The sequence below is a fragment of the Choloepus didactylus genome, chromosome 10, assembly GCF_015220235.1.
Source record: "Choloepus didactylus isolate mChoDid1 chromosome 10, mChoDid1.pri, whole genome shotgun sequence".
NCBI lineage: Eukaryota > Metazoa > Chordata > Mammalia > Pilosa > Megalonychidae > Choloepus > Choloepus didactylus.
In genome coordinates, this window is record NC_051316.1 from 53579843 (window position 1) to 53600409 (window position 20567).

The 20567-nt window shown below is 40.3% G+C and overlaps 1 protein-coding gene across 8 annotated transcripts in view; it reads left to right on the plus strand.

Moving 5' to 3' along the window:
• PDCD1LG2 (programmed cell death 1 ligand 2) overlaps positions 1-20567 on the plus strand; it is a 139888-nt gene that overhangs the window by 40668 nt on the left and 78653 nt on the right. For 7 of the 8 annotated variants that reach the window (XR_005210621.1, XR_005210623.1, XR_005210625.1 and 4 more), the window contains one exon: positions 5206-5343. Coding sequence is in view for 1 of the 8 variants with exons in the window: in XM_037797281.1 (XP_037653209.1) it covers positions 5206-5343; positions 14159-14172 (152 nt within the window). In the remaining 7 variants the exon portion in view is untranslated. Of the gene's footprint in view, positions 1-5205; positions 5344-14158; positions 18447-20567 lie in introns of those variants that run through there. The other variant, XM_037797281.1, reaches the window with a different exon arrangement.

Here is a 20567-nt window from a genome sequence, read left to right on the forward strand (position 1 = left end):
TGATTTCAGAACAAACAACAGTTTTCACCGTTGATTAAATATGACTTTATAGAAAATTCACTATGTTTTCATTATGTTTCACATTTGCCCCTCATCTTAGCTTGGATTCTCTCAGAAGCAGTCTATGTTAAGGACTTGTGAGGCATGCAAGTAGTTATGTGGTAACCGCAAGGCGGAGAAGTGAGGGATTTGGGAGATTAAGACAGGAAAAGAGGAAAAGCTGATATAGGGTGCATTATCAGAGTTGTTATTGTAAACAGTAGGTAATTAAATACTCCAAGACCTCCTGAGAACTGTATAGACCATCTCCAAGAATTGTCGACTCCAAGGACTTATCCCTCTGCTCTCCCCCTCCCCGCCATTGCCCTTGATTGACAGTTGTCCCTGGAGGGTTAACTCCCTTCCAGTCCTCAGCTGTGCAGATACGTGGGCTGAGTGTGTTCCCACCAGCATCTGGGGCATCAGAGGAGTCCCAAAACAGAAAGCAAAGTCTTGTGATATGCACTTGAGATGAATCCCTGACCATGAAGTGAGTCAGAGCCTAGACAGAACTCTACCCCAACTGTGGCTGAAGTCAGAGAAGAAGCTGAGAGGAAGTGAGACAGGACTCCAGAGGCTTCTGCTGCAGCCTACCCCTTGATCTGCTCAAGTCTGCTCATGCCCTCCATTAAGTCCATTGTGTCACTGTGTCTTCAAGCTGAAGCCGGCCATAATCTCTATGAAATGACTCAATACCCATCTCATCATTAATTTCTAGTGTTTTTCTTCTGCAAGAAAAATTCTCCCTGATAGTTTCCAGAAGCAGATAGCTGCATTGCCGTCTCCCAACTGCCACGCCCCCACCCTCCATCTGCTGTCCAATTCCAACACTAAAGTTAACCCAGCTTCTTTCTGACTAAATTATTGTGATGAAGTAAGGAAGTAAACAGAGGAGTCCTGTTAAGGAGGTTGCCATGATAGAAATAAAGGCATTAGAAGTACACCATTTTTATGGCCAACTTTGCGTGAAATGTGATTTTATAGAACACTTATATAAGGGGCCTGGGCAAGGTGAATTTTGGAATAATTAGTGTCCACCTTTGGCACCACTGATTACTTCATTGGCTTTTTCTGTGTGGTAGAGAAGTGGAAGGGCAGACTGACCATTGCTCTGGAAACCCTGATGCTATGAGAAGTTAGGAATGGACGGCCCCTGTGGCCCTGGCAGCCAATATGGCTGATCGAATAGCTGAGGAATAGTCTGTGGGATCCGCAACAGAGCTCAGGATCTCCTGGGGTATCACTCAGGAATGTGGCCAGCAGGGAGACAGAGAAATCTTTGTGCACTCTTGCTCCAAGGCAGCTCATCTCCACCATGAGGGGCTAATTCCAAGTTGCAAGTGTTCTGATCTTTCCCTCATCTCACCTCCCAGGACCTATTGCTTGTATCATTTCTTTGTTTGCCTTGTGATCTTGCCTGTCTTTTCTCTTTTATTGCTATTTTATTTTCCATGTATTTTAATTATTCACATGGTTCTTCCTTCTATACAGACTAAAGCAAAAGCAGAGTGCTTTGCCCATAGTAAGTGGATTGGTGGATTGATGGGTTGAGATTTAGTCCTGCTTAATCCCAGTCCCATCATCCCAGCCACCAGACTGAGTGGACAGCCAGATGAGAGCAGCCAGATGATGCCCTGCTTTGCCCTGCATAAATACTGGCAAAAATGTAACCCAAACCACATATCCTCCCACACATTCTTTACTTCTATTTCTGAAAGTCTTCTGTAAATTGTCTTATGACTGTCCACTTTTACTAATCCACACAAGTTGAGCTGCTCACTGCTTATTGCTTTGACCCAGCACATACTTCTCTAGAAGTCATTGAGTTAAACAAGAAAAAAACAAAACAGAAATGCGACTTTGTGGTGGGAGGAGCTCCAGTTGTTCTGGAATGAATAACTGAGCATCTTAACTTTTTTTTTTTTGACATTGCAAGATTTTAAGCAGGTAAGTATTATGATCTGATTTTTTTTAATTAGAGAAGTTATAGGTTTACAGAAAAATCATACAGAAAGAAAAGAGTTCGCATATATCTCCTCCCCCCATTACTAACACCTTGCGTTAGTGTGGTACATTTGGTACAATTGATGAAAGAATATTATTATAATTATACTATTAACTATAGTCCATGGTTTACATTAGGGTTCCCTGATTGTGTTGTATACTCTTATGGCTTTTTTTTTTTTTAATTTTTTATTCCAATAACATATGTACAACCTAAAATTACCCCTTTAAACCACATTCAGATATATAATTCAGTGGTGTTAACTTCATTCGCAATGTTGTGTTACCATCACCACCATGCATTACCAAAACTTTCCCATCATTCCAAATAGAAATTCTGTACAATTTAAGCATTAATTTCCCATTCCCTACCCCTGCCCCGGCCCCTGGTAATCTGTATTCTAGTTTCTGACTCTATGAGTTTGCTTCTTCTGAACCTTGAAAACATGTTGATGAAATAAACCAAACACAAAAGTATAACTATTGTACAATCTTACTGATATGAAATAATTATGGCACCTTAACTTTTAACCAGAACTTAGGAAGTAGTGAGGCCAGTTTCCTTTTGAAACAGGATTTCTTCTGTTCAGCCAGTTGTTGGGTTTTCACTAGGAAATGTAGTTGGACTGGATTACAGGAAAGAACTTTAAAAAGACCCCTGTGAGGTGGGCAGAGAAGAGATGCTCTCCCAGCAGACCTGGAAGTTACTCTCTGACCATATATTATGGTGTTCAGGAGCATGGCTCTGATGTTAGATGGACCTGAATTTCAAATCCTCTCTCTGCTACCTACTAGCTTTGGGAACTTGGATATATTACTTAACTACCTTAGGACTCAGTCTCTCTTTGTTGAATGAGAGCAAATAATGGTAGATACCTCATAGGGTTATGGTGATGATTGAATGAAATATGTTTGTTAAGTGTTTATCACTGAGAAAGGGTGGAAACAGGCACCTCCATGCATGGCTTCCTTGAGAGTGCATGGGACTGTGGACAAGGATGAGGAATATTGAATAAATATTTTTCACATTCCATCCATGATATCATTGTTAAATAAAATAAAATTATTATAAAATGATTTAGAAGAATATGTATTAGGATGTAGGATTAGCTGCTGTAACAGAGATGCAAAAAACATAATGACTCAAACAAGACAGAGGTATATTTCTCTTTCATGTAATATCCAGAGGTAGAATGTGGTTCAAAGCAGGTAACTATATTCTGTAATGTCATCCATGGTCCAGGTTCCTTCTATCTTGTTGTTCTGCCATTCTGTCCCTGTTGAATTTTCAAAGCTGGGTCATTGCCACATTCCTGTTTTAGTCTCCAGGGAGGAAAAAGAGAGCATGGTGGAAGATACACCCAACTTTTAAGGCCAAGACAGAGAAGACCCATTCTGTTGACCTGACCTTAGTTTAAATGGCTGACCACACTTCACTGCAGGGGAGGCTGGGAGATGTAGTCTCAGAGAAGCAATGTGCTCAACTAATACCCAAATACTTGGGAAGCAATAGAGAATAGATATAAGGGTCAACCAGTAATCTGCCGCGAGGTAATTGATAACAGGGAAGGTTAGGTGAGGTAGACTAGAAAGGCAGTCATTCAGCCCAATAAACCTTTACTGGCACCTTTCATTCAGCTTGGCCCTGTCAGGGATTCAAAGGTGACCTAACTAAAGCTTTTGCTTTAGTATTTTCTAAATACTTACAGTCTGAGCAGACTGGAGTCCTGTAGGATGTGCAATTTTAGCAAGTCTTGAGGATGAGTAGAGCTTAGTGTGGAAGGGACCGTGGGGGAATCTGCACAGGAAAATGGTTTGTATAAAGGCATCTTCTGTTGTGGACAGTGAGGACACCAGGACTCCTTCACTCATAATAAGCACTCCATGAACTCTCAAAGTAAAAGAGGGGATTGTAACTAGTATTTGTTTATTTAGACATGGTTACCGACGTGTGGATAAACCAGACTCCTGAATCCTTTTCTTCTTTAACATTTCCTACACTTTTGGATAAAGAAAAATATCTGTGGGGCTGAGCTTTGGGATCAGACAGATCTGGGTTTGCAGTCCTGACTCTGCCACTTACTTGGTGGTGATGACCTCAGGCAGATTATTTAGTATCTCTGAGGGGCTTAGGCCCCTCTGAGCTTAGACAATCTGTGGTTCTCGGATGGCACTATGAAGGGGTGGGGAAAGGGCTATTGTCAGGACTGAGTCTTTCTTCCTGAAAAGTTTTGCCAAGTTTTTCCTGGAACAAGGCTGTTATGTTTATTCTGTGTTATTTACTCCACAGGCAAAATCCAGACTTGAAAGGGCATAGCTTAACTTAGGTACTCTCCAACCTCCCTATGGTGAGCATCTCCTCCACCTTCCCTTTGTTGGTTGGTCTGGTACCCTAACCAGACCAACCAACTAGTAAATACCCAGAGCTCTCCTTCCTAAGGCTTTCCACAGGCTCCAAAATTACTCTTCTCATCCACCTCAGTGCCAGAACTTTGATTAGCTGAGACAAGGAAAAGGGCTGCTTGTAGTAATTTACACTAAAGGGTAAATGACTGGATTTAGAATATTAAAACTGCCTGGAATTATTCTCCCCCCCCCCCAAAAAGATACTGTTAACCCTTGAATAACTAATGCTATAGATTCCAAACACTGCGAGTGGTTGTTGGGAGGGCAGGAGTGGGGACGGAAGACACTTTCCAGATGAGGGACTTTCCCACTGGAGAGAGAGGAGATGATGATGATGAAGATAGATAGATAGATAAATACAGATATAGATAATATAACATTACATTGTGTTATTATATATCTGACTGGTGAAAAATATGGAATTAAGAACTAGAGAGTTTGGATTGTCTCTCAGCACTGTCACTTACTTTCTAACTTTGGGAAAATTTCCTAGCCTCTCAGTTCCTCATTTTCTTCACTTCTCTCTGTGAGGATCATGGTAGAGCCTGACTTATAGGGTTATGAGGAGTAGATGAGCTGATACGTGCAGAGAACATGTATCAGCTCATTTACTCCTTAGTTAGAAAAGTGCCTGACCTGGAGAAAATGCTCAATATCAGTTAGCCATGGTGGTTATAACCCACAGCTACAGCCAACCCTTTTGGTTCACCTCTAAGCCACCTTCTCATGAGATTCTGGTGTTTTTCCTTCACTTAGGTCAGATGGAGCCCAAGGTCACAACAACAACATCACTCTTCCACGTTCTCATCCCCACCTGCATCATCGCCTTAATTCTCATGGCCCCATTGATAGTCATAAGAAAGAGGCTCTGCTCAAAGTCGTATTCTACAAAAGGTAAGTGAGTTTTATTCACAGTAACCCAACTGACTGGGCATCTGCACATGCAGGGCTCTGGCTTGGCCCAGAAGGCCTGTGGCTTCCCAGTTTCACACTAAATCCACTTACGAGCCACTTTGATCTGGTCCTGATGATTTTTCCCCAGAAGAAAATGGCTCTGGTCTTCAGTCAGCTGGACTCTTTAATCTGAATTTTTTAAAGGGAATGTTTTGTTCTTTTCCTGAAATAGTTTGCCATGTTCTTTAAGCCAAGAGTCCCATCACCCCATGAGATGGATGTTCTTTGGCAAGGCAGACAGCTGCGTGCTCAGCATTGGTCAGAGCTTGGCTGGTGGGAGGGAGGCTGGGCTTCGATTTCGTGATTCTTTCCATTCTCATCCCTCCTTTCCCTAGTCTGTTTATGAGCTGGATTAAGCCCTTCTGCCTCACCCCAGGAATCCACGTCACCAGGTTGGCCAAGGAAAGGAGAAAGGCTTGTGAGGCCTTTTGGGGACAGGAAAGCACCTGGTTGGTTAAGCCCTGATGTCTTTCAGCAGCTTTCCCAGGAGCTCTTCCTTAGCCTGTTGCATGCTCACCAACTGCTCCTATTCTGTTGAGCCATCTGGGACAGAGCAGCCTTTAAGCTCTGTCAAGAGGAGTTGGTGGCTTGTGTGTCTACCCTGGTTTCCTGGGAGGAGCCTGCCCACAAAACCACCAGAATGTCCACAGGCCCGTCTGGTGCTTTCCTAAACTGTCCCTTTGTCAGCACCCAACAAGCTCCTCCCATGATCTTCACAGTGCCTTGTCTGTAGAAAAACAAACGGCAACTGGGAATAATTCAGTAGGAATCTTGGACAGCCACTGCTTGAGGATTGGGGGCTTTAGGTGATGGTTACTCTGTTTGCAGTCTTAACTTCTGAATGCACATCTGCCATGAAATATTGTCATGCTCTATTTGTCCATGGCCCTATGTATGCATTAGTCTTGGATTCTGACCATAAAAATCCTCTAAATGTAGAAAGAGATGAAGGGAGGAAAAAGAGAAGAAGGGAGAGGGAGACAGAAACATTTATCTGTGGGATTTGAGAACTCAGAAACTTGCCATCCTAAAGTTCTCATCCTATAGCTGGCCACATAATTTGAATATTGCACTATTAGAGGGTTACATTTTTAATTAGCAGGGTATCACAACCTTTTTAAACTAATAAACAGAAAAATCTCATATACCCTTTTAATGGTATCTGAAATTCAGTATCTTGATCAAAAGTCAAATTGAAGAAATGTTAGTAACACTCTTTTATTTCCAACCATATATAGTCACCCTTGCTACCTTCTAACCTGCTGGGAGCATGGGGGAGGGGTGAAGCTCCTCCTCTCTCCCCCTCCCCCCTCCACCGCACTGACCTTGAGAGTGGAGGCTGTATGTGCGGAGGTCAGGACCACCTAGCCATACATCATGGAAAACTTCCACCCATGCGCCCAAGGACATCCCTAGAGGAATGTTCCTGGCACCGTTGCTTATAACAGCGTGGAGAGAAGAAAAAAAGAATAGGAATATGACACAGCACTGAACATGAAAGAACCACAACCAGATATATTTTTGAGATGGATAAATCTGAAATATATCATTTTAGGAAGAAAGGGCAGATTACAGAAAATATAGACCATATAATACAAATTATGGAGAATTTAAAAATATGTATAACAATCCCTTAGTTGTGTTTAGGGAAACACTCACATGAAGTAAAATTATGAAAACAGCATGGACGTGACAAACACCAAATTCAACCTCTGAAACTGGGTGGTGGATGGACAGGTGTTCATTACAGTGTTCTCTATCTTTTGTTTTATGCTCAAAATATTTATTTTTATTTAAAAAAAAAGAGTCAAGACTAAAATTCAGGAGATTTAAATTCTAATTCTGTAAACTAGCTACATAATCTTAGGTATCACCCACATCCCCTCTAAGCTTCAGTTTTATCAGGTAAATTGAAAAATTTGGGCCAAATCCGAGATGGCAAATAAGCCTCATCTCAGGATCAGGGGACCCCTAGAGCAGAGATGAGGATGATTTGGGAGACCACTTCTAGGCACAGGGAGAGCTGTACTGATGAATGCTTTGGGTATGAGATGAGAAGTCATGGACCCTGGCCAGAAATTGGTCAAATGTGGAGTAGATGCTTTAAAAGACAACAACAAAATTGTGTTTTTTATCGACATTTTCATTCATCCTTTATCAACATTTATCGACATATCCAAAATTTCGACATATCAAAAATTTATCCACATTTCCATTCATCCTTGTCATCCAGCTATATATTTTATGACATTATTTTGTATTCTGTATGTATCAGTTGCGTTCAAAGTTATTTTCTGATTGATCAAGCCTTTGTAATTATGTTTAGAGTTGCATAAAACATAGAAATTGACTATGTGATCAACAGTGATGGAGTATTAAAAGAAAAAGTGGTATATTTTTGCTCACTGTAATGGTTTTGTCAAGACAAATGAGATTTTAGTAGGCCCTCTTTTAAGTTCCTTCCTTTAGTTACTTACCAGTTTTTAACACTTTAGCAAAAACTAATTAAAAATTTTGGTTCATACCCTCTAGGAAGGAGAGAGAGAGGGATATGGAAATATTGATTTTGGGAATGGGAATAGGTCTGGGCCGCAGTGTTTGGACAGCCAGCAAAACTTGGTGCCTGTTGTTGGGGTTGACGAGCACCAAGAGATAAAGAGGGCAGTCCCGGCCATGCCTCTTGATGGACTAAGGCCATTTGTCAGACCTGCCTGCGCCTTTAAAAAATAGAAGTAAGTGACCATTCTGTTATCTGGCAAGATAAACCTGAGAGTCCGGATTTGCATGCAGACTGACTGACTGGGGGCTTTTTATTTAGTTCACTGGATTTTTTCTCTGCTCACTGCCTCTCAACTTTTCAGAAATAAAAGGGCATCTGTGGTATCAGAGTGTCCCATTCTATGTATTTTGAAATGATGAATATTTGAGTAAAGTTAGAGAAAAAACCCTGTAGCCAAAATGACTTGATAGAATTAAATCGAAATTTTTAGAAATGACTCTTAGTAAGATGAAGAGGTTAGATGAGCTAGATTTGACTTATGTAATAGCTTATTTTCTTTGCCAACAGTCAATAGGAAATGAAATAGTTATAAATAAGTTTGGAAAGGTCCCTGACTATGTGACAATCCTGCAACCTGTTACAGACAGAGGGAAGAAAATTGTCTGATTTCAGCAACGTCCTATTGATGGGAGTAGCTTGGCATACATAGTGTGTGAGTTCCTATTTCAGGTAAACAGCTCTTACAGCTAATAGCGCCATGAGCCTTAAACTGGCCATCTTGCTCCTCTGCTGTGACCTTCCGTGGCCCCTTCCTCTCCATTTCCACACGCACCGCCCGGAATCAGGAACCCACATTTTGGGAAGGATGAAGAATCATATAGCGGGTGGGAGTATAATACCTGGAGTCAGACAACTTCAGTTTGAACGCCAGTTCTTTCATTTACCTCGTTTTCCAGCTGTGATCTCTCTACACCTGATTTCCCTCACCAGGAAAAGAAATGGGATAAAAGGAGCACCTACCTGATTGTGGTGTGAGCCATGGAGAGGGCATTGCACACCGTCCGTGCTCCTTGATGCTGTCCACTCTTCTTACCATTAACATTGTTGCTGCCACAGAGTCCTTACTCACCCCTTTGCTTCGGTGTCTCCTGGTTCCAGTGGGCCCAGTGCACCACTGCCAGATTCAGTGTCCCCAGGCACCGTTTTCATTGTCATATCAGTCTCTATGGACAAGCTCTAAACTCCCTCCAGTGGTTTTTCAGGCTTTCTGACAACAGGTCACATTTTGCTAAGCCAACCCCACCCACTCCCCCACTCCCCTTACTCAACTCGAGCTCCCCCTCCTCACCCCCATCCTAACCCCTGTTCCCATGCCCTGCTCATTCCCACCTCTGTGCCTTTGCTCGTGTTGTTCCTTCTGCCTAGAATGCTCTCCTCATTCTTTCTTGCTTCCCCAAGTTCAAACTTCTTGCAGGGCCTACCTTAAGATATAAAAATAATTAATGTTATTATAATGCCAGGCTGCTGTGCTAAATACTTCAGAGGTACTGACTCATTTAATTCTCACAACCTTATGAGGTATATAAATTTTTATCATTTTACAAATGAAGAAACTAATCATAGAAAGGTTAAATAACTTGCCCAGGGTCGTGTGGCTAGTAAATATAAGGGCCCCTCCCAATCCCGAGCCCACATCCTGTACACTACACTCTACCCACTTAATCTGTAAGACTCTCCCTGACTCACCCCTCTGTGTCTCTCTCCATATTATACACACAGTCTATACCCCTCTTAAACACATTATTCCAGCATTATTTCTGGCTGCTTCCGTGTGTTGATATTTTATGTCTGCTTAGTGCAATGAAGTGAGATATTATTGTTTTTGCAACTTTTGAGTATGTTTCTGTCTTCTTATCCATTTGTCTGTGCTTCTTTGTATTTGTTCTGTGGTAAATTTAAAAGAAGTTTCTCTACTAAAGAAGAACATCAAGATAAATATTGTTTAATTTTGGTTGAGTCTGCCAGCTCAAAAGAGAATAAACTATAACAATTTTCAGAACATATTTTTAAATTACACAATTTTTTCTGAGCATTAAATCCATTGCCAGAGATTACCATGGTTAACATTTTAATGTGATTTCTACTTAAATCTTAATATTTTTCTTTGTATAATACTTTCACAAAATTGAACTGTAGTAGGTATAGTTTAGTATGTCTTTTGGCTTAATTTTATGTCATTAGTAGTACCCTATATACCAAAAGCATAATTAATGGCTTTATGATATTTTATGGTATCGATGTACCCAAATTTAGTTAACTAATTACCTGTTGCTAGATATTTAGTATCTACCTTATAGAGTCAGGGTTTTTGGTCTGTTTTTGTTTTTGCTATTTAAACACTATCACAATAACCTTGTACATAAATCTTTATGTGCAACTCTGGTTATTACCATAAGATAAAAATCCAGAAAGTAGAATTATTACGGTAAAAGGTATAGGCAATTTTAAGGCTCTCAAAATGTATTACTAAATTGCCCCATAAAAAGTTATACCAATTTGTACTAGCAATATGTGAAAGAGCTAGTTTTTATCAAACTTGTCCTAAGATTCGGTATTATCACTGTTTTCAAATTTTTAATTTAAAAGGTGAAAATTATAAGTCATTATTAGTAAGATAAAACATTTTTCCTACATTCATTGTTTTTTTTCTTCCTTTGGGAATTGCCTATGCATATCTTTCATCCATCTTTTTATTTATATCTCTACCTATTCTTATATTAACCTGTTGCCTGATTACATATTTTGTAAATTTTTCTCTAATTTGTCATTTGCATTTAATTTTCTTTCTTTGCCTGAGAAAAAAGGCATTGGATTTATTAAATTTGAATTCACAGGACTAGGTTATAAAAATTAATGTCCTATATGACATAAGTGTGTTAATAAGTGTATTTCATGAAGTTTATACCAGGTAAAAAGCTTACATAGAGTGGATCTGCAGTTCCTAGAGTATCAGGTTATAAATTTCTAGAGAGCAAGTGCAGTGTCTTCCTCTTCCTTTAAAAGCCTGCTGTATCTTAGAAGTCCTTTGCTTTCAGTAGGTGCCTATTAAATGAGAATTAACCAGAGTCAACACTCTACTATCCATTGGTATGTATCCACTAACAGAGGTAGGCCCACTATAGCTGGGACTATATCCCAGCCTCTTTGTGTAAGTAACGTTACATTGAAACACAGCCACACCCATTGGGTCTATATTGTCTGTGGTTGCTCCCCACTCTCCCACCCCCAACCACTGCCACCATAGCAGAACTGAGTAGTTGACACAGAAACATATGGTCCACAAAGTCTAAAATTTTTACAATCTGGCCCTTTACAGAAAAACTTTGCTGGCCTCTGAACTAGACATTCTTCCTGGCTTTGTGCCTTTTCCCATAGTCAATATACTTGTTCTGGTATTAAATGATCCAATGCCCACCACCACCCACCCCAGCTTCTTGAAGTCTGAAGACAAAGGAGAAAATGCAGAGCCACGGGTCAGATTCCCACCGAGAAGTGGTTAGGCCCAGCCACCACAGGTCTCTCTCTCCCACACTCTTGTTGTCTGCCTTCCCAGCTCTGTCGCAGCCCCAGACCACCCACTGGGGGGAGAGTGTCCAGTCCCAGACTCCTGGGTCCTTATGTTTTGACTCTGCATCCACTGTGGGATGTGATGTCTTGGGGCTTGCCCTGGGCATGTCCACTGAACATACTTCTAATAAGACTTTTATTCAGATGAATATGCTACCCTCTCACGTAAGAGGGGAAGGGCTTGGTGGTTTTGCTTCACCAACCATAGACTGAAGTGAGACCCAATTAATATGAGAGTTCCCAGCAGGGCTCGGTGGCTTAAGCAACAGCTGCTCAGAGCTGTTTTCTGCTTCATAGCTCTCTCTGGGTTTCTCTTCACATTGTACACAGTCTGTACCCCTAACTTTCTAGGCAAGTCTGGGAAAGGTGGTGTTGCTTTTCATTCTTCTGGAAATCCAGTCCTCAGTCTCCTCAGATGGGCTCTAACTTCAAGGCTTTAACTTAAATAGTGTGAAATAAAAAGAGTCGGATAAAACTAAATGAGGCCAGAGATAGCTCATTCCCTTCCTTCTCCATGGTGGATGTGGTAGTCATCAGTGTTTTGCATGTTTTCTGCATCTCTTGCCTTTATGCACATGGCAAGAATGCGTCTGTCAGAAATTTGTAATGTGTGGTCATGCAACTTGCTTAGGCCAATTCAGTGTAAGCGTAAATGATGGATGTCACTTCTGAGTGGAAAATGTAAGAGCTCGTTTGTGCCCTGCCACATTTTCTTTTCCATCTGGCGTGGTAACCAGCAACATTTGAGGTAATTTGTTTCATCATCTTAGATTCTTGTGTAACTGTAATGAACAGAGCCCCCTCCTGGTTCTCAACGGACATGGAACACAAGTGAGAATAAATACCTGTTTATTTTGCCGAGATTTTGGAGTTGTTTGTTAATTCAGTAAAAGCTAATCTACTCTGACACAAAAGGTGAAAACTGGAACCTCTATTCAATAGACCATATGTTGCCATTTAAAATTCTGTTTCTGAAGAATAATAATGATGAAAATGCTTTCTATATAATAAAAAGCTGAAAAGTAAGATATAAAAGCATATTTACTGTATCATTAATGCTCTATTAAAATTTTTTTTAATATACCCACATTTTAAGCCCAGAAGCATTGTCTTTGGGTGTGGAAACTCGCGTTTTCTGCTTTTCTGTTTCTTGAGTTTTCTTTGATGAGACGTACTGCTTTTTAAATGCCTCAATGTATTAGTTTTAATTGCCCAGGGCTGTGCATTGGGTGAAGAATGACACTTTTTGAAGCCTTTCTAACAGTACCCTCCTCACTTCTCTATATCCCAGTAGGCATATACATTATATAGGACTCTTCACTGGGTCCTTGTCAACTTTAGGAAGGGCAATGCTATACCCTCTTTCAAGGATACATCCCAATGTCTTAGCTGTCTTTCAGAGATCCCTAGCACATTCAAGCTAGAAGGAATGAATATGCCTGTCAAGGGGGAAGAGATGAAGTCCTTGCTCAAGGTCATCTCATAACTTAGTGCTAGAACTCAAGCTAAAATTTAGGCCCCCTGAGTCTTTGACTGTAGAGTACTGCCCTTTCTGTGGAGGTTGTTTCTGCATCTAACCTCACCATGTATGAGGCTGTTTGGGCTCATGCCTTCTTGGTCTTATGCATTCAACCAAGCTACCAACCCGTATAACTTTAGGAGTGGATTCTGGGACCATAGATATTTACCATGCTTTCTTTAAAAAAGAGTTGTTTAGTCATCAGGCCATGGTTTGTTATAGCTCACAGACCTGTAGCCTAATTTGCTTGCTTTAGAGACAGTGATATTGAGGCTAAGAGATGTTAAGTGACTTATTTAAGTGAAATAGTGGCAGGAAAAATAAAAGATCTGGTGAATCCCAGTATAGTACTGTTCATTCATTCATTCATTCATTCACTCTCAAACATGCATTAAGTGTCTGCTCTTTGCAAGATTCTGTCAGGTAGACTCTGGGAAATATAAGAATTAAGCATATCAGTCATCCAAGATTCTTACCATCAAGTATTAGAGATAAGATACTCAAAAAAATTGCTCTAACTGGCATAATTTGGGTTAAAATTCAAATCAAAGAAGCCATATTTCCATTTACTCCCTAGCAATGGGTCCAGTGTCTATGGTTTTTATTGCATGAGTGTTGTGTCCTCCACCTAATACTAAGAATTGACTGCAGCCTCACCACGGGGGTGTTTTCTTTCCCCTTCTACAGTGGTTCCCTATCTTTCTTTTCTTTTTTTTGCCATTATAACCCTTTTATAGAGGAAATGTTAGACAGATCTCCTATAAATAAAGCAGATTAAAATAATGGTAGAATTGAGGTGGAGTATCTAAACCTGCAAAGGCCTCTAAGGTAACTTGTGCTTCTTGGAACATGTTTGGAAAATCTTGTAGCTCTGAAATTATCCCTTTATTCCTAATTTCACTGTGTTTGTCTGTCCTTAGAATTCCCAGAAATGCCTACCCATTGTCAGGCAATGGTAGAGGGGATGGAAAGAAAGGTTTTGAACCATGCTACCTCCATCTAGAGGAGTTCTTTTTCTAGAGTAGTTTCTCACTCCAATCTACTTTTGAGAAGTTATATATTTCCTAATCAGAAAAGTGATTTTCCTCTTCATGGACTTTTCTCTCTAGATCTGAACCTCTGATCTTAGAAGCTGGGGTGACTCGATGGCTTCTGGACTCTGCATAAGGATCCCTTGGCCTGCAGAGCATGCCGTTTGCACTTTTCAATGCCTTTGGATGACGGCACTTTAATCTGGAGACTGCAGCAAGACTAGGCAGCACCAGGTCATGGTGTGCTTAGAGGAAGCCAAGCAACCTGCCCTTCACAGATCTGGGCTTTCACCTCTGAACCTCTGGCTCTGAACATGTGACTCTCAGCAGGCACTATTGCACTTTAGAAAAATATTCCACTGCATCCTGGACCGCAGTGAATGTTGGGAGGTTACTTCTTGCTGCCAGAGTGAAAGCAAAGGGAATTACTTCCCCCTAAATTTCCAAAGTGACTTCCAGAAGGAGAGATGAGTGGAAATTTCCAGCTGCAGAAATGAACAGATTGCCAATAGAATTATTTTTATCTATAGTTTCCTCTGGATATTGGGAGAGACTCTTGAGACTATGAGCTCACGGGCAGGACTTTACTCAAACACAAGTCTTAATTGACGTTTTATGGCATACTGGACTCCTGAACGCATCTGAAGTCGTTTTACTTAACAGAAAGCATTTAAGTACACAGAGTGACCAACTACAGATTGTGGAGTAAAGGCACCAAGTATTTTTTTGAGGTCTAAATCACAAGGCATTTGCTTTAACCTGTAATGGTACCATGTTGAATCGTGTTTTTTTGTTTTTTAACCACATCTGTCCTTTTGGAAATTCTGTCTTTTTAACTTTAGAAATCAAAGATCTACATTTAAAATATTTTGCGTGCTAATATGTTATGCTTGCACAGATTTCAGATGAGTTGCTCTAATGGTCAAAGTTCCAAACTAAGGCTCCTTTCCTGGCACTCTATATGGCTTTAAACTTAATCTGTCAGCATCTCGATTTCCACATCTGTGATATGGTGACACTCACTAGTCAAGGACTTTGATGACTGGCACTTTGTAAATCCTGTGGGATCTCGTGTGTGTGTGTGTGTGTGTGTGTGTGTGTGTGTGTGTGTGTGTGTGTGGAGGGGGAGGGTAACTGGGCTGCAGTGACAGGTTAATCATGTTAAATTTGGTCTCTATGCTGAGGCCATGAGGCTCAAGGCATTGGTTAACCCGTGCACTATCCAAAGGTGTGCATTAGCAAGTACAACAGTCTTAGGTTAGTGGGTCTAAAGCAAGCTCTTTAAATGATGCTCAGATGAAGAAGAATTGGGGGTTAATGGGATGAGAAATTATATAATGTCTTAGTTTCTCAGTTCTCTGTACAAATCAGAGAATGACTTTGAAGAATGAAACTCACTTGTTTATTCTTCAGTGTGTCCCAGATGTTCTACATTTGGCTAAGTGGTTTCCTTAGGTCCCTTCTGGGTCAGTAAGTTTAATATTCCAACCTGTCCTTTGGCTCCCATCGGTTTGAAAGCTTTTGAGGCATAATTGAATGCCCTCTTCAAAAGGGTAGGGCCTGGGTAGATGCTGCTTCCCAGGTGTCATGTCAGGGCAGGTGGGCAAGGTCTTTTCCCCACCTATGCTGGGCCCTACCTCCCGCAGCTATGTGATTGGCATGCTGAATCCTTGGGCGATGGTATTAACTGTATTAGGAACACAGTGACGTGATAGCTTGTGTCAAAATGCTGCCATCTTTGGTCCTAGATTGGGGCTATTTTCCAGAACACCAAATAGGGAGAGAGCTATTAGCTTGCCTATCCTACAACCTAGGCTTTGTCAGGGAAGAAAACCATAAGGCAGTGTGTTCTAGCCTGAGAAATATTCTATGCTACAGAAGACCATTATAACATCTAATTTACCAAGCACTTACTATATGCCCAATATTGTAAGCATCTTACACATATTATTGGAATGAATCCTCTAAAAACCCTCTGAAAAAAAGAGCACTATTAATATCTCCATTTTACAGTTAAGGAAGCTGAGGCACAGAAAGGCTAACAATTTACTGAAGGCTGCCTGTTTCAGTTTGGAAAGAACAGAGCTGGGCAATGAAACCATGCTCATTGCACCCCATAATGTGCCCTGATTCCCTACTTTACTGGTTACATGCACCTGTGCTCTCTTTGCTGTTTAAGGATTAATTTAATTACTCTTAAATGATGGGACTTTACTGGTTACATGCACCTGTGCTCTCTTTGCTGTTTAAGGATTAATTTAATTACTCTTTTCCTGAGAGGCCATATAGGCAAGTGGGTGGAATGCAGGTTCTGGTGTCTGAGTGTATCCATTCAAAGCCCCAGTTCGACTATGTATGAGTTACACAACATTGGATGCATCAGTTGGCCTCTTTAAACCTGTTTCCTTATTTTTAAAATGAGCAATCAAAGGAAGGTATTTAGCACTTTCCTTTGTCAGGCACTTAGCTTGTATGACACACCATAAGTGGCTGATAAATAACAGGTATCATGGTAATACCCCTATGTACCAGCCACTATCCCTTGCCCAGACTCTGCAGGAGAATTCTTCTAAACCCTATGGATCTACCTAAATGAGAGCTGAGAGTGCAGTGAACTATGTTCTCTCATGAATGTCCAGCCTAGGCATGTCAGATGGGCATCAGCATGGGTTTTGTGTCCCAGGGCTCTCCTGTACAAGTCATATCCCCCAACCAACTCAAACTGCCCACAGGTCCTCTAATGTGCCTGATACACCCCTCTCCCAGAATGCCTTGCTGCTGGGACCCCAATTCTCCCTGGCAAAACCCTGTCCATCCTATGGATGCCAGCTCTGCTGGTGAATAATTTTTCTGATTTTCTCCAATTGATCTCTCCTTACTATGGGTGTAATAATGCTTTCTTTGTCCCTCTCTGAGGGCAGTTGTCTTAGTTTTGAATTGTGACAATTGGAGCATGTTTCCTCTTCTACTTAGGCTGTATGCTCCTGGAGGGCAGGGAAAGACTGGGATTTTGTCACTCTTGCAGTACCTTGTGTATGATTGATACCTCATGCATGGCTGGCTCCGAGACTCTTTATAATATTGAGGACTTAACAGTCTTACTTTTTATGACCTTGATATGATTGATTAAAAATTATATAAAGGCAATACTTAAAAGAATTAAATGAGTTCTGAGTCTTTATTTTTTAATACGTTTTACAAAGGGAGTGAAAATAGCATTTGGGGGAGTTTGAGGAATTGAGCAAGACCAAATAAATGAAAATCACCCATGATCTCATCATCCAAGCACAAATATTTTCGTTTTTGTTGTTCTCCTTTGCTCTTTTTCCATGTAAGTACATCATTTTAACTATAGTTGTAACATGTAATTTTCTGTTTTTAAATTTGTCGTATGTGGTACCACAATTTCATGTCTGTGTTGCTGCCTAGTCTTCCTAATTATCATTTTTGATAGCTGCATAAAATTCCACTGAGCAGTTGTGACAGAATTTAACCATTCCCCTATTGATGGCAGGTTACGGTTGCTTCTGTTTTTCTGCTATTTTAGTTAATAGGATTTTGTGCTAGATGTCTTCTATCTCTCCTCTAGATCTACTCTCCAGTCCTCTCCACTCTGTTCTGTGCTCTAGGAGGTTGACATGTAGTATGGACTGTATCAGTGAGCAACCTTGCTCTCTGGATTCTGGTTGGGTTCAGCCAGTGGGGACCACTGGCAGAAGATCAGAGGATGAGAGAAGGATGACATTGGGGGATTTATTTCCCAAGATTTCCCCTCTCTGTGGTAACTGCTGGCTGGATGAGTCTCTTCACCAGAGGCCACAGCTCCTATTGAGTGGCCCTCTTCACAAAGCTCCCTCTGCCTTTAGGTTCCAGTAACTGCTTCCTCATCTCACCTCTGCAGGCCTAGGTGCCTAAGTATAGCCTCTCTTACTAGCCCTGGGGTACTTCACTATCCCTTGGGGTTCTCTATACCCTGCCCACATCTTTGTAAATAGTCTCATTGCTAAATGTTCCTCAAATTATCTAGTTCGATACCTTGATTGATATACCATGCTATTTCAGATAATGCATGCCTAATTTCCTTAGGATGGATACCTGAAAAGGGAATCTGGGGGTCAAAGAGTGTGAATGCTTTTCAGGCTCTTGAGACATACTGCTAAATTGTTTTTGGAAAGGTTCTATTTATATTGCTACCAGCATTGAATGTTTTTAAAATATAATTTTGCTAATTCAACAGGTTGAAAAATGACCTTTAAGTTTGTTCTGGTTTCCTAATGCTGCCATTATGCAAAACACCAGAAACGGATTGGCTTTTATAAAGGGGGTATAGTTGTTTACAAATTTACAGTCCTAAGGCCAAACAGGTGTCCATACTAAGGCATCAACAAGAGGATACCTTCACTGCAGAATGGCTGATGGCATCTGGAACACCTCTGTCAATTGGGACGGCACATGGCTGGTGTCTGCTGGTGCTTTGCTCCCAGGTTGTGTTTCAAAATGGCTTTCTCCAAAATGTTTCTGGGCTTCTGTCTTAGCTCCTCTTTCTCAGCTCCTGTGCATCCTTGCTTCTTTCTCCCAGGGCATTTCTCTCTAAGCATCTGGGGGTGCTCTCACAACTTCTCCTGGGCAAACTCTGGGCTTCATCTCTTAGCTTAGCATCTCCAAACATCCTCTGTCTGCATCTCCAAGCATCTCCAAGTGTCAGCAAGCATCTGTGTTGGCTCTTGAGTTCTCTTAAGTACTCCAGAGAACCAATCAAGATCTATCCTGAGCGGGCAGGGTCCACACCTCCATGGAAATAATTTAATCAAAGATATCACCCACAGTTGGGTGAGTCATGTCTCCATGGAAACACTCAATCAAGAGGTTCTACCCAATAAGATTGGATTAAAAGATCATGACTTTTGTGGGGAGCATAATATATCCAAACTAGCACAAAGGTATTTTAAATTTTCATGTCTTGGATTTCCATCAACTTAGCTCCTAAATCATATTTCTTCCATGTCCATGCTTACTTTGGAGTCAGACCCAGGTTCAAATCCACTCCCCCACTCCCTGCTCATTTTCTAGTTGCATGATCTTTTACAGAACATTTAGCTTTTTAAAACCTCAATGTCCTCATCTGTAAATAGACATTAAAACAATAATACCTCTCATAAGGTTGTTGTGACAAAATGAGCACCTAGCACATCATAAATACACAAGAAACATGGGCTCCTGTTTCCTTAATAAGTATGTATTGAATTAAATTAATATAATAAAAATTTTGTGTCACTTTTCTTTTACATGCATGTTGAAACTTACCTCATAAAAAGGTATTATAGATGATCTGGGCAGTTCAGAATTATTCAGCTGTCTTTTTATAATCTAGACTTTAGAAGAGTCAACATTTTTAGACTAAAATCTTCAGAAAGTTGCTTTTTAATATGATAGTAGTTGTGAAATGAATAAATAAAATATACTCTGACTTACACTAACTTTGTATATGAACCAAAAAAGGGGGAGAGGGAGCTTTGCTTCTTGTTTTCCTGAAAATCTCAGCATTTACAATAATTTGTGCAGTCCTTTCTAAATTAACACATAATCTAGTGATGTTACATTTAAAGTTAATGAAATAAAAATTGTCTTTAAAAATAAAAGTATACTGCTTGGAAGATTATTTTAAATTTTATGGAATTTTTTTTCTTGCTTATAACCCAATTCCTTTTGCGTAAGTTTTTTGAATCTCTTATTAGCCGATGATTACTTGGGCCCATAGAACTGTGTACCATTGATCTATATAAAAAAATCGTTATTAATTAATTAGCTTTGTAAATTACCAAAGAATTTTTGCTTAAACAAACAAAAGAATTAAAACTCATAACCAGCACGAAATAGCTGGAGACCTAGTCTGAAATAAACTGCTACCAATCAAATATTATGCAAGTAGAAGCCATTACAATTTCACTGCTTTGCAGAACAGAATGCTAATGGATAATATTCTGAGTAAAAGCAGTGTGGGAAATTGACTTTGATAAAAGTGGTAACTTGAGAATATTTAAATGCATAGCTAATCATCCTAATCATAATTAAGGAATTAAGGAGAAAGATGATATAGGGAGGCAAAACTGAAAATTTTACAAATAAAAATAGAAAGAGAAGTAAATTTGGTAGCACTTATATCAAAAATTCACTAAGGAAAATGGAAAATAAGGAAAATATAGGCTATAGATTGTAATTAGATTGTAGCACAAATCTTTCACATTTACTGCAACTGATCGATCAATCAATAAAGTTATTGATTAATTGAGCAAGAAAATAAAATCCTCAAGATCTTTCACCTTCTATATGGCCCAAACAAATGTGTCAAATGAAAATGAGGATTTCTACCCCAGATCTTTGAAATCTTCGGTGAAGGCATTAATCTGTCTAATTTCCTTAAAGAAGCAGAATTGCTTTTGTTTTACTGTCCCTATGGAAGGGGAAATTACAAAGGCTTCTATTGGGC